General features: G+C 36.3%; 2 protein-coding genes across 2 annotated transcripts; one reads left to right on the top strand and one right to left on the bottom strand.

Annotated features, from left to right (window-relative positions):
- Window positions 1-342: 342 nt before the first annotated feature.
- On the bottom strand, window positions 343-4,944 carry LOC122309255 (vesicle transport protein SFT2B). The gene is made up of 6 exons (XM_043122654.1): window positions 4,744-4,944; window positions 4,596-4,649; window positions 1,892-1,965; window positions 1,614-1,731; window positions 841-899; window positions 343-601 (listed from the first exon to the last, which is right to left on the bottom strand). The coding sequence occupies exons 1-6, from the start codon at window positions 4,843-4,845 to the stop codon at window positions 523-525; spliced, it is 486 nt and encodes a 161-aa protein (XP_042978588.1). The 5' UTR covers window positions 4,846-4,944; the 3' UTR covers window positions 343-522.
- Window positions 4,945-5,234: 290 nt separating this feature from the next.
- Window positions 5,235-14,941, top strand: LOC122309579 (splicing factor SF3a60 homolog). The gene is made up of 12 exons (XM_043123100.1): window positions 5,235-5,539; window positions 7,533-7,646; window positions 8,109-8,213; window positions 8,721-8,866; window positions 9,452-9,548; window positions 10,463-10,627; window positions 11,138-11,209; window positions 11,888-12,046; window positions 12,236-12,313; window positions 13,222-13,350; window positions 14,040-14,186; window positions 14,592-14,941. The coding sequence occupies exons 1-12, from the start codon at window positions 5,366-5,368 to the stop codon at window positions 14,736-14,738; spliced, it is 1,533 nt and encodes a 510-aa protein (XP_042979034.1). The 5' UTR covers window positions 5,235-5,365; the 3' UTR covers window positions 14,739-14,941.
- The last annotated feature ends 31 nt before the right edge of the window (window positions 14,942-14,972 follow it).

The following is a 14,972-nucleotide window of genomic DNA, read 5'->3' as shown; positions in this document are numbered from 1 at the left end:
AGATGAATTTTTTAATTTTGTGTAACCAATCCAGACCATAAATTGAGAAGAAAGTTGAATAAGATATTATTAAAATATTATTTTTTAATAATATTATTGTTTTGATATTTGAAAAAATTGAAATGTTTATTATATTTATGTGAAAATTTAAAAAAATTATAATAATAATATGAAATGAGACATTTCTTGTATCCAAAGAGGGCAGATAGATAGAAGTGGACAGGAACATTGTGCCCAATGGGCCTCTGGTCTGGGATTTGGTAGAGCTCCTCGAAAAAGAAAACTATCAACAAAATAAAAGAAATGCAACAGGATAACTCTATAGACTTTGAGCCGAAAGAGTGAAGCCAAACAAATGACAAAATCGATAATGAGAAAAAGTAGCCAAGAAATATACAATTGTGACAAACATAAGGACCAAACATAAAACCTGTTGTCCCAACTCAAAAGAACAAGAAAACAAATAAAAACCGCATTCAAAAATTTCAACCCTCAAACAATCATTTGTTCAGATAGAAGCTCCTAAGGTTCAGTGTCCCACAAACGCACCATCAGTCCAGAAACCATTCTCCGAGCAAAAGGGATATAACTCAAACTGTACCTGAAACAGCTCATCTCTAATACATCAAGTGGTGACATAAACCATTATAAATGCATAACTAGGTCTTTTCAAATTTAGAATTAGAGAAGCTAGATGAAGATCTTGCATTGGTAGTTGGTAGAACACCATGTAAAATATAAACACAAATTGATAAGGTTGAGAGGAAGTGTCTGATCTCTCTCTCCTAGGCCAGAAAATTTAGGCGGGAGAGGGTTGATTTTGATGAAAGGCAAACTCACCATATAAGGGCGCATAACTCACATATTATTGCAAGTATTGTTAAAATCTTGTTATGGATCTGCAAGATGAAAATAGCCAGGAAAAGGAACAGTGACTATCATAACATAATAAATCGAACAAGAAAATGAAGCTAATGGCAAAGGGTTTTTCGTGCTTGAACATGAAATTTGTTGCATAAGACGCAGCAGGGGCACATATATTAATTTCAGGGATGACACGAAACTAGGGGCTTTTTGTTCTGTCATTTATTCAAATCTGAGACTTCCAACTCTTGACCATGTCTAGTGTCTTAATAAATTTGAGAGCAAAAGAAAAAAGAATTATTGATGTGTGGTGCACAGTGCACACAGCAAGGGACCGAGCTGACTGAAGGGATGTAACAAGAACATTAATGCAAACAAGTTAAACGATACATCTTCAAGGTAAATGAACAGGGTACACCATCAGATTATCATCAGAAGATACGATTCTTGTAAAGTCACCCCAGCTTTCCTATTTTAGCCCACCAGTTAAACAGGGGCAAAGAATGATAATCATTCCAGGAAAACAAGTATCCTACTTATCAAAAAAGAAAGAAAATAAAAGAAAAACAAGTATCCTATTGGAAAATTTTGGTCCTAAAGATTGGTACTATCTAAAAATAGGAACCCCTCATGTTACCAGATCTAGTTCCCAATGCTAATTAAAGACCAGTCCGTCAATTCTTAAGGCCTTCAATTTTTTTTTTTCCCCCCTCCATTTTATACTTGTACGATCAAGATAGAAAGCTTACCCAAAGAGCAAAAATCAGAGCAATAACAACACATCCAAGGTAAATGGAAGTTGCATAGACACGAACAGGATCAAACATCATTCCGATTTGTTGCCTGGGTCCAATGAGGAAGGCTGTGCTGCCAAACAGGACCACAAGTTTAGAACTTGAAAAATCCCTCAAGAATGAAAAAAGAAAAGAACTTCCGTTTAATTGAATCAGATACAACTTTGGAATAGAAACTACTAAACTATATATATGTTTATCTCATTGCTTGGCTCCATTACCAGTTAACCTACCTTCCAACTGCCAACACATTGCCAAACGTAAACAGTGCTGCAAACTTGATGGGTTTGGCGAAAACAATCAACGACTGCAAAAGAAGGAGAAGAATAAACAAATGCTGTGAGGGCTTTTACGGTATCAATTTTATGTTATCTTTCAGTAACTGGGCTATGAATTTTTCTGTCTGCATCCATAAAATCAAAAATTAAGTTTCTAGAACAAAATGTGAAATTTCCCGAAATCATGTTTGATACGTTTTGCCTTCAAGTGAACTTAATATTTCTTTTTATTAAAGAAAAGCATTAAAGGGACACTCCCTGTCGTCCATGAAGATTTTTGGTAACTACAGTACTGTTTTTACTTAATTAGAGATACATTTTTTGATCGGTAAATATTATTAATTAGAAATATTCACTACCACAAAGAGAGGGCACAATGGTAAACAAAAAACAACCACAAAAATGGGGTGGGGGAAAGGAAGTATGGATCACAGTGACCCAGATGCAGAAAAATCAAGGACGAGTCTATAGAAGGTCTGGGACACTTGGGAGTGTGCTACAGCCAATTCGGGCTTTGTTGTGGACAGTCCACATAAGTATATAGCTGTCATGGGTGGTGCAACAATCAATGGCCTTCTCAGGCATGGAAGGAAGTTCTCAATCTTCATATGGCGGGTTTGGTGGTGCTTTCCTATCACTTCCAATAAGAAGCTTACAGCCCATGTCACAACCATCACCAATCTATCACCCATGATTCTGAAATAAGCCCACCAAGTGTTCAGGTGTTGAGTGGGGCACTAGGTTTTCTAATGGCATTCTATCTACAGGATATGAAAAAACAACTGAGGTCAAATTAGGTGTAGCTTTACACTTTTATGCCAATTTGATTTCCCCTCATGGCATTGGGTACACTGACACTGTCTCTCATAGAGACAGCATCAGGGCAGAAGGGATCTAGGACCACCTAAAAATCACAGTGTGACAACTTTTTTCTTTTGATAAGTACAATGTGACAACCGTGTGGAAGTAATTTAGTTGATTGCCAATAACAAAGGAATGCAACAACATGGCTAGATAAGATAAAATCAACCTAAAACTCAAATTTCTAACTCCAGACTCAGACATACAAACATCAGAGATTGGTGCCGTATACTTTGAGAGAGAGAGAGAGAGAGATTGAGATTGATGCCAATTGAGCTACAGGTAAATTCTAAGTAAAACCGATATCAGATAACCAACCACTGTTAGAATATTTTTTGATCGACAAACAAACATTTTATTGATCATGAAATAACCATTATTAGAATATCATGTTAGAATATTATCATACTTAGAATATATTCATAATATTCTAGTATGTATGGTAATATGACTTATTCTTTACCATATTTAGTCTATTGTGTAAATCAATTAGTATAATTGATTTATTGTATTTTCATTATTTCTCTAGCCTCATTCATCTATAAATAGGGACAGATGTTATGTATTCAAGAACAATTGACAATAAAGAATAGCAAAGATGTTTCTTCTAATGTCTTTCTCCTCCTCTCCTCTCCATCTCCCTTTTCTATTATATTATATTTTCTACATGGCATCAGAGCATACCCGATCCTAGTATCTCTCATAGAATTGTTTGTGTTCGTGCTTCATCTTTTTGTTAGCATGCATGTTCCTTTACTTTGCTATTTACATATCACACCACATCCAGTTTAACATTCTTTTAGCACTTGATGGATGTGGTTCTTTACATGCTAGTTATGTCCATTTTTCAATATGGTTTTTCTCATATCAGACCACCAATCGATTGTACGAGTTGTCATTGACATTTTGGCACAAGAGCCACCGATTTCCTAGTGTCTCTTGCAGCATTTTTCTGTTCGTAATAAGTCTCATGTCAATGTGTTATTTGGTGTTCTTTTCCATTCACCACACATTCTATAGAGGCTTCCTACGTACTTAACAGATCGCCGTTTGCGATAAATCCGATATTCAACAAGTTATTTGGTGTTCTTTTCCATTTACCACACGTTCTCCAGAGGCTTCCTACACACTTAACGGATCTCCATTCATGATAAGTCTAACATTCAACATGTTTTTTTGTGTTCTTTTCGTTCATCACACATTCTCCAAAGGCTTCCTACATACTTAATGAATCGCCGTTCTTGATAAGTCTCATATTCAATATATTATTTGGTGTTCTTTTCCGTGCACCACATGCTTTCCAAAGGCTTCCTATGCACTTAACAGATCGTCATTCGTTATAAGTCTCACATAAGTACCGAGTACGGGATCTGAGTACTGATTTTTCCATCCTCAAAAATTTTCATGCAAGTACAGAATGGTTAACACTGACCACTAAAAGAGGTACATAAGCAAACTCGACACCAGTATAGGTAGTTCGTCATGGTGACTAATTAACTTACATGAAATCTCCAAATAACCTAAGATCACTGCAACTATTGCTTTATAAACAAAAAAACACAGCAAAACCTCAATCCCAAATCCCAACGACTTAAAGCTCTGCTACGCTAATTAAATCCCTTTTCCGCCATTCGGTCCTGCATAAAGCCTCATACGTCTCAAAACACTAATCCAACAGAAGCTTACATTCCAATGCTTATTAATCATAGCTGTAATCACGAGAAATCCAACTAGCCATGAAAATTCAAGACAACAATGCAGGAAAATAATAAAAGGAAAGGTGAGTGAATGCTCATACCAGGATCATACAAACCAAACCAGCGACCAAACAAGCAGCAAACCCATAAACTCTCTGCATAATCAAAACCAAAAAGCAGCGTAATTTCAGAAAATTTAAACACGAGTACAAATGTTTGACCTTGAAACTTAGGTGATTCACGCAGTACCTGCATGGGAGAGAGAGAACAAAAGCCGTCTGATTCGTCATCCAAGAATCCATCTGCTCGTTCTTCATTGCCTCCTAACATAGATTCGTTGAGCTTCCACATTGGCGAAAAATCAAGTTCTCTACTTCTTCAATGGCTTTGCCTTCGAAGGAGACGCTAAAAAGAGAGAGTAAACAGAAGCTGAGTGCAATGGACACCGGACGGGGAACATTTAGCTGCTTCGCATATGGACTACGGACTATACTTTTGCATTGTGAAAGCCAATATCTGACCGACACATCGACAATAAGTATCACATGATTTGCACGTGAATATTTCTGTAACCTAATTAGTTTATGTGGCGATCGTCTATTCGGCAATTCTTCTGTGGATGCCACTTTGAGATCCGTACGATCAGACCTGTAACAGTTCCCGTTTTCATCGTAACGACCGTTAAAAAGGAAATAGAAGCTATCGCAAAATCCAAGCTGAGAACGCCGTTTCATTTGACGCTATCAGGTTCAGTGCTAAATTGCTAATCTCGGGTTTTACTTCCTTCTTTTCCTTCTAAAGCCCAGAGAGACGCACAGAAAAACCCTAGGACGTGGGCCGGAGAGAGAAGAAGAAGAAGAAGAAGAAGAAAATGTCATCGACGTTGCTGGAGGTGACGAGGGCAGCACATGAGGACGTGGAGCGGTTGGAGAGGCTGATAGTGAAGGACCTCCAGAATGAGCCGGCTACTAGCAAGGACCGCCTCTTTCAGAGCCACCGCGTCCGCAACATGATTGACACTATCATTTCCACCACCGAAAAACTCGTATACTCTTCTTCTCTCTTCAACTTCATCTCCAATTTCTTACCTTCTTTCTTTTTTCTTGCTGAGAAATCGAGCAATCAAAAAAAGGAAATAGAAAATATTCCTCGAATCCTGATTTCTATATATGTGAATGGTCGCTATGTTTTTTTTTTTTCTGTTCCAATCCACATGAAACCTGATGTACAGTTTGGTTAGCATTTTGGAAACAAACCTTTCTGTAATTTTGTGAAGTGTTTGGGTGCTTGGAAAATAGGGGGGAAATTATTGGAAGTTTGAATTTTGTGTTGCGTCGTTAACCCTAGGAAAGGTTTCTTTGGGCACGCAGACGTTTGCGCTTCCGAGGTGTAGTCTAGATGACATTTCCTTGAAGTTCTTCTACAGTTTTGGAAGATAATTTTATTTGATTTTGTTTTCTAAATGAGCATGATTGATTGATTATTGTCAGTACTAAATATGAATGACTCAAAATATTGACACTGTTTGGTGGCATAGAATTTTTTTTTTTAATCGTAAACAAAATTTTATTGATTATAAGAATATGGAAGAGCCCAAGTATACAGGACATATACAAGAAGAGCAATACCTAAGTGTGCTAGTTAGTGGATACAAGGAATTTATGACAAGTCTTGCAATGAAAATAAATTACACTCGACCAATATTTGAATCTTGCATAATGGTCATTTCTTGTGTTGCTTGAGAATTTGTTAATCCTTTTTTGCTTTTTTGATACTTGGAGAAATCATTTTTTTAATTGATACACAAAATTTTATTGATCATGAAGTAGATAAAAGTTTGAGTATACGGAACATATACAAGAGCGTCACCTATGCGTGCTAGTTTAGCAATACAAGGAAATCATGAAAATGAATGCCATTATAATTAATTACAATCAACCAATGAAGTAAAGTATTGAAAAATAGACTCATCCATTGACCACCACTCGATCTTCAAAGCTTCTTGCATTCCTCTCCCTCCAAATGCACCACCATAGACATATTGGGACCATCTTCTACTATGATATTCCATATGATAAGGATAAGGGTAGGTGGCATATGGGATGCCACATTGTTTGGGAATGAGAAGTTCTTAATCTTTATAATTTTTTTTTATGGGCACCTGGTGTCCAGGAACGGTGTCTTGACTAATCCCGGAGGTGTGCAGGCCCTCAGCAATGAGTTTTCTACAAGTGCACTTCGGGTAATTCAAGGGAAAAGTCCCCTAGTCCGATGGCCCCCTAGAGATTATTTGCACCCAAGGAGATTTGAACTTTAGACTTGGAGGGAGCATAACCCCAATTCCAATACCTTTACCACTTGAGCCAATTTGCTCTTTATAATGTTTTAATGGGGTTCCAATTGTATCATTGACTAGTCATGTGGGAGTATAGGTCATGTGGTTTGGGCCTTCCATTGAGGTGTTACATCCACACTGTTGCAATCTTGGAGAAACCTGATGAGGAAGAACAGATTTTATTTTTATTTTTTTGTTTTTATTTTTTATTTTTTTTCTGTGGTTGGCAGTTTTTTGAAAAATAAAATGATTTGGCATTAGGTGTTGTGCACTTTATGAAATTTTTTTGTGGTTGTTTGTAGCATTGATTAACTAACCTATATGAAAAAGCCATTGATTAACTAACCTTATAATTGTTGTAGATTATAACTTGGTGTTTCTCTTGCATACATGATTTTGTATGCTCCCTCCAGGTCTCTAAGGTTCAAGTCCTCTCGGGTGCAAACAATTTCTAGGGATCATCAAACTGGGGGAACTTTCCCTTGAATTACCCAAGGTGTATTTGTGGAAAACTCCTTGCCCCTCGTCTGTCCACCCCCGAGACTTTGTTTTCAGACACCCAGTGCCAATCAAAAAATAAAATAAAATCTTTGATTACCTATACAAAAAAATCGTTGTTGGAGATAGTTTGTTATGCTTTGATTATATGTCTCGTCTCTCATAAGGATTAAGATTATTTTACTTTTTTTATTGTAATTTTCAGGTAGAGATTTATGATGATAACGATAATGCCAGGAAGGATGAGATTGCGGCTCTTGGAGGCCAAACTGCAACTGGAACAAATGTGTTTAGTGCGTTTTATGATAGATTGAAAGAGGTAACTACGGAACCAATTATTTTTGTTGATCAAAAGTCTCCATTGTCTCAAAATTTTATTCAGAATGCTCTGTACTTTTTCATTGAGCATTCTGATGTTGTGCTGGAGTTTTTCTCTTTGAAGCATTAGAAACATTATGAAATTCATATTTGAAGTGGATATTTGATCTCTAGATATGGTTTTGATAATTTATTTTTCATGTTATATCTATGTATTTGGAAGGAGAAGGTTTAAATTTGGTCCTGCATCTGTTTTCTTAGCATATATGCAAGTGTCCTTAAAAAAAGAACATGTATGTAAGTTAACACGCATGAGAAAACTTGAAAGGATCATAGAACATGTGTATTAGCAGAAATGTAATATCTGTATGTTTGTTGCACATTGGTCTTGAAACTGTGTTGTTAGAATTGACTTGTTGGACTGCTTATACATTAAGATTTTTAACGTTTATCATCTATACAGATTCGTGAATACCATAGAAGGCATCCAGCTGCTCGTGTTGTTGATGCTACTGAGGAGTACGAGGCACTACTTAAAGAAGAACCTATCATCGAGTTTAGTGGAGAGGTCCCTGTCTATCTTTGTTTCTTTCTCTGCACAGCATATTTAAACAAAAGTTTAATTTCAGGTCAAACATTTTATTGCCCTCACTTTTGAATATAACTATAAAATTCTTGGAGGTAAGCACAGAAGTGTAAGAGCATTTCTTAACGGTAACCGTCATGGTTATTGTAATCAATGCTCTTACACTTCTGTTTTTGCCTCCTAGAATTTTGTAGTTCAATTTAAACATGAGACCAAAGTGAAATGAAAGATATAGTGCCATCCAAAGAGGGGTGGTTTAAACATGTGGGTATAATTTGAATAAGCATGTGATAATGTTTTAAAAAACATATTTTCTTCTTGCGATCAATAAAATCTTATTTACCGATAAAAAAAATGTTTTTTTGGTAGTAGAGATTATCTGTGAAAATCAAAAGAGTTTGTGGCATTTGTGTAAATGGTATATTGATTTAGTATAGTTTACAGCCTTTCAATCATCTTTTTTATAATAACTCAAGTTCTTAATTTCAGGAAGCTCTTGGGCGGTACCTAGACTTGCATGAATTGTTTAACCTGTACATTAATTCTAAATTTGGGGAGCCTTCTACCGAGTACTCTGCTTACCTTGATATTTTTTCACAACCGCATAAGATTCCTCGCAAACTAAAGTTGACAAGGTATAATACTTTCTGACTATATCTACATTTATATAATATCTGGTTTGGGGTGTTTAAATGTTTGGACCTCAAGTTCAGTGAGAGGCATCCTTGTGGGATCAATCATAGAAGACTGAATGGTAAAAATGGATGGCCTTGAGAGAGAGAGGGAGCTAAGTTAGATCAGAATGAAGGATCTCTTTTTGGCAGTTTAGCATTACACATTGTGAGGTACAGAGAGAAATGGAGGGAAAAACAGGGAGACATGCTAGGATCCAATTAGACGTGGTGGGACTTGGGTGCGGCTTTTTATTTTTCTTACAAAAAAAAAACTTGGGTGCGGCTTTTTGAGGGTGCTTTCAACAGTAATGGACAAGAATGCTCATACTTAATATGACAAACGTGGGGAATATTTGGCTCAATAAAAGTGGAAAAGTTGATTATCAAATAAAAGTGGGAAAGTTGCTCGACTTGAAGGTGGGAATGATAGGAGACCCCTTTATATAAATATGTATGTATGTGTATATGTGTATTTGTATGTTGAAAATGATTGTCAGTGTAATGTTGTGTGCTTTGTGAATCTGTTGAAAATGTGTTTTTCTGCAGGCAATACAGGGAATATACGGAGAATCTATTGGAATACCTTGTATATTTTTTTCAGCGGACAGAGCCCTTGCAAGATCTTGATAGAATATTCTTGAAGGTATTCACACATGATCTTTTTCGTTGAATATTGCTTAAAGGTTTAATTTAGGCACCAAGCACTAAATTTACGATCTATAATGCATGCATTAATACTATGGTAGAATTTTGCATTAAAATAATTCATCACTGTCTATTGTCCTTAGACTAAAGTGGCATTGCCTGGCTCTATAAACAAAAGGTGGACAGTGAGTTCATGGGTTTAATCCCATTTGGGTGTGAGTTCTATTTTCCCATAAAAAAGCTTTATTGATACAATTTTAAATCTGTGGCAATTGAAGGTTGGAAGGCCCGTCATAATTGGATCTATTATAAATTGATAACCTAGTAGGATTTGAAAGTGCTATGAAAAGGTGTAATTTAAATTCCAAGAGCCAATTTATCATAGTCCGCACTTGTTTTTCTAACTTCGTATCTTGAGTTCTATTTTATATTCATGTATACATGGAATGTTTTTTAGTGAGAAATGCTTGGTCTACAAAAGAATTTTACAAAAGTAAGTTTACAAATTGTTGTGGCTTGACATGGTATAGCAAATTGTAAAACTCTTTTATTGTAAAGTAGATGTGACATATTGCATTAAGCCACGTCAATTTGTAAACTTACTTTTGTAAGATCTATTTGTAGGCCTAGCAGTTCTCTTGTTTTTTTTTTTTTTTTTTTTGGTCAGTAAAAATAACGTAAAGGGAAACAGCAGTTCTCTTATTGTTATAAGTATTTTGTTTGAAACATGAAGGATGCAACCCTAATATACAGTAAGTATACTAAAATATGCACCCATCTAGCAAGAAGAATGGATGTGGAATGTGAACAAGTTTGCATCAGAACAGCCATGGACCCTTGTCTATTAGATTTCGAAACCTTCTATACATATTTTTGTTTTCAATAGGAAGTAATATTGATAGGTTGTGGTAGGTTGAGGCTGAATTTGAAGAGCAATGGGCGAATGGAAATATACAAGGATGGGAGAATGAGGGTCAAGAAAATGGACATGTTCCTGCTATGCATACTGTTATTGACCTTGATTATTACAGTACAGTTGAAGAGCTGACGGAATTCGGTCCGGAAAAGTTAAAAGAGGCAAGTGGCCTATGGTTATATCAGTATTTTCTGCGGCTTTTTCATTGCATAAATGCATCTTTTTTTCATTTACAAACCTTTAGTTATAGAGACCTAATTCCTGAGCATATATTTAAGTTGCTTTGAATATCCAAACTTTAGAATCTATGGAAGATAAAATTTATTAATGCAAGGACCCTTGGCACTGAGGGATGGGGCAGTGCTAGGGAAGGGATTAATCATGATTACGTGGGAAATATACTGGGGACACAACTGAAAGAAAATGGAACAAAAAATAAAGAAGCAAACTCTAAATTTCTGAGCATTAATAAATTTCAGACTATGAGATAATGCTTATTTAGCTGGATTTGGGTAAGATTATATGTTCTTTGCTTTGAAATGTTTCCATCTAAGCTCTCTTCGTTCTAACATGTTTCTATTTGCATGTCCGTTTAGAAGTGCAAAAATGCATGTTTCCAGGCATTTGCTTAGATTCATTTTCTTTAATTCACCAGTGTTATTGCCTGGCAGGCATTGGCTGCATTAGGACTTAAGACTGGCGGTACTGTTCAGCAGCGTGCTGAAAGGCTTTTCCTTACAAAGGTAATTGTGAACCAGGTTTTTTACCTAGCAAAAGATATAAGGTGTAAGTTTGTGGAAAAAAGTTTTAAAATGTGAATATATGTACTGTCTGTGCTCTACTTCCTATATTAGTTTTTCTGTTATCTGTTGTATTATTTAGTGAGTTTAATTTTAGTGATTACTAATTAATTTGCTGCCAGCTAGAGAGAAAACTCTCTTCAAATATTTTTATTCGGATTATTGTTAATGGTAAACGTGCTTTAAATTGGAATATGCGACAGTTGTGTGTTGGAATTGCTAGATATCCTGTAATTGTATGCTCTTTCTGATAGGGATGGTATTCAATGAATTTGGCTAGCAGAATAGGGTGAATGCTTGCTTATCCCATGGGATGAGAGGCCATGGAAGGTAATAGAATATTGTTCAATGTTCAAGTGTTAGGAGCTTCAACAAGTAATCATTATTCTGTAACCTTCATATATGGTATATTCTTGACATGTTCCAAAACCATCTTGACGCAAGCTCTTGTTTGGTTGGGTGTGGCATTAGTTCCTGAATTCCAGTTTCATGTAATGTTCAGCTCACATATTAAAAAAAAAAATGAAAAACGTTCAGGTCACTTTCTTCTGAAGTTTCTATATCTATGCCAGGGATTTAATTTGAGTTTTTTTCCTCATTGCCCTTGTTCCTTTTGTGCAGCATACACCTCTTGAGAAGTTGGACAAGAAGCATTTTGCCAAAGGTGCACGTGCATCACAACAAAACCAGGCTGCTGCAGTTCCAGAACAAGATGACAATGTAAAAGAAATAGCCCTATTGGAGACCAAATTGAAAAAACTCTGTGACTTATTGGACGAGGTTAGCCTTTGTTCCGTAGTTTTAGCTTATTGTCTCGGTCTGTAGTATGTATTTGGTTCTCTTTTAGGATAGTGCATTGAGATATTGCTGCACTATTCAATATTTGCGAATGTTCTTGTATATATGTTAACCATTACATATATACTCTTTTGGCAACTACATGTTTTAATTGTCTGTGACCTTTCACAGACAATTGCACGAACAAAAGACAATGTCGTGAAGAAGCAGGCTTTGACATATGAGGAAATTGAAGCAGAACGTGAGGAGGTGAGTACATAGACCCTTATTATCAAGAGTTGAAGGTATAAGTTCACATCTACTTATTATAGGACTATGTTAAAACCTTTAAGGTGTTTGTTCTGTGGTATTTTGTATCAATAATTTGAAAGTTCAACTTGCTACAATTATGTTGAGCAAGTATTATCCACCCATGATGGTGGCATACACTGTCAATTTTGTTTCATGTTTGAACCACCGCAACACGATCCTGAACCATCATGTATCCCTTAGATACAGCCTAATCTCTTTAGTTTTTTTTCCTTTATCTTTTAGTTAAAAGTGCCTTTATATCCATGAAGACTAGTGAAGTTGCCCTACCCTGGTCCGAGCAAAAACTTTAAGTTGGATCTGAAATTCCTTAGAGTAAGGTGAAAACTTGAATTTCAAATTCATCACAATATGAGTTGGTTCCCCTTCAGCACATAGTTTGGCACTGAACTGAACAAACACATATACTGCCCATTACTTAGGAAACGCTTAATATATAAGTTGTTTTTTTCTTGCACACGTTATATTTACTTATTAGAAAAAAAATTGTTTTTATTTCCCCAATCCACCCACCCACCCACCTAGTACCAGGTAGCCATATAGGAGCTGTGATATATTTTCATGGGGATTTCCCCCTTGATCTCAACGTTTGTACCTGCTTGTTGATTATGCATGTAGATTTAATTGTCTAATTCATGTGTTGAAAAGATGCCTGACGTTTTATAGTCCTGGATCCTGTCCAAATTGTGTTTTCCCTAGATTTATACTTCATGCTTCTTTATGAAATTGCTTGGAATACTTTACCAATCAAAAAAAAGGAAATTGCTTGGAATACTGCCATGACAAGCTTCTAGTCTGTGTTGGTTCTCACAATAAATAATTGTTCTAATTTTTTATTATCCATGCAGGAAGAAACACAAGCTGATACTGAAAGTGATGATGATGAGCAGCAGATTTATAATCCCCTCAAGTTGCCAATGGGTTGGGATGGGAAGCCAATACCGTATTGGCTGTATAAGCTTCACGGTCTTGGTCAGGTAGTTTCCCCTTTTAATTGTAAGAGCCTTTGAGCTATATTTCCTCCTATATTAATTAACTCATTAAGAGTAATGATTTGTACAAGTCCCAAATAGACAAGCCCCGTGCAGTCCCTTTGTAACAAAGTGAATCCCACCGTGAAAAAGTGTATAGAAACCTGTTCTTTATTAGTGGGACTCAATTTTTTTTACAAAGAGCCATGTGGGGTTTGTCTATTTGAGGCTTGTACCTAGTATTCCTCATTAATTAAATTGTATGCACTGTAAATTTATAGTTCCTGTTCCAATCATTTCAGATGTATATCATATCATCTGTATTTTCTCTTCAATTTTATTTTTAAATCAACTTGAAAACTCTTTATGTAACTTGGGTCAACTGCATGAAAAAGAAGAAGAAGTGATATGGTGTATTATTGATAGCCAAACCATGAGGGCTGGCAAAATAAGAGATTACTACTACTGCCATGTGCTTTTTAACCAGCATCATGGTGGATAGGACGTCAAAAATATGATACACTTCAGCTTATTGGGAAGCAGTTACTTCTTTCCATAATTTTTTTAATTTTTTGTGTCAGTGTGTTTTTTTGGGGGATGAGTTCTCTCTTGTCAGACGCCAGTGTCCCGTTATGGGCAGCATCTTTTACGGGGTTCTTTATGGCTCTCATGATTGCTTTTTTAATGCATCTCAGGAATTCAAGTGTGAGATATGTGGGAACTACAGTTACTGGGGCCGTAGGGCTTTTGAACGGCATTTCAAGGAATGGCGCCATCAACATGGGATGCGCTGCCTTGGTATTCCAAACACCAAGAACTTCAATGAGATCACATCAATTGAGGTATGCTTTTGCAAGCTCCTTTGTCGACTGGATCTTTCTCTGTATCACTGATCAATGATCATGAGTCGATCTACTCGACAAAGTCTCCTGCTGGTTCTCTCAAGCTGTCATCATGTACTTCAAAACACAAAAATCTTGCACAGCCACTGCTCTAAGTTTGCCATTATATATAGACATAAGACTGCATTCTGGCCAAAACAAGGACTGCATGCATATTGACATATATGGCTATATGCTGTTGTGTGTCTTTCACTAGATCAAGAAAGCATGTGCTTATCATCTGTGTGATGAACGATGAGAGCATGCGTATAGATGCATGTGCTATATATGTATTCTGTATGGCTACTGATAATATTCTGTTTTTATATTAACAATCACAACGTGTGTTCAAACGTTTTAATGCAGGAAGCAAAAGATCTGTGGAAGAAGATACAAGAACGGCAAGGAGTGAACAAGTGGCGCCCAGATCTTGAAGAAGAATATGAAGACAGAGAGGGCAATATCTACAATAAGAAGACATATGCTGATCTGCAGCGGCAGGGATTGATTTGAGGGGGGGAAAAATCACAGTTACTAATTAAAAAATGTCTGTACTTTTGTTTCTAGGAAGTTTGGACTCTTCCCTTCGGGTTTTAAGCTACCTCTTCGCTTTGGTCATGATTTATCGGTCCACCAAAGACACTTGTCGGAAAATCTGTACACGAGAGATCAACCCTTAATGCAATCAAAATCTGTCCTATATCTGGATTTTGTAACCCTACGTAGATAATTTATTATTATTTTCTA

This window comes from Carya illinoinensis, chromosome 5, assembly GCF_018687715.1.
Source record: "Carya illinoinensis cultivar Pawnee chromosome 5, C.illinoinensisPawnee_v1, whole genome shotgun sequence".
In the NCBI taxonomy this organism is placed as follows: Eukaryota; Viridiplantae; Streptophyta; class Magnoliopsida; order Fagales; family Juglandaceae; genus Carya; species Carya illinoinensis.
This window is presented reverse-complemented; position numbering and strand designations above follow the sequence as displayed.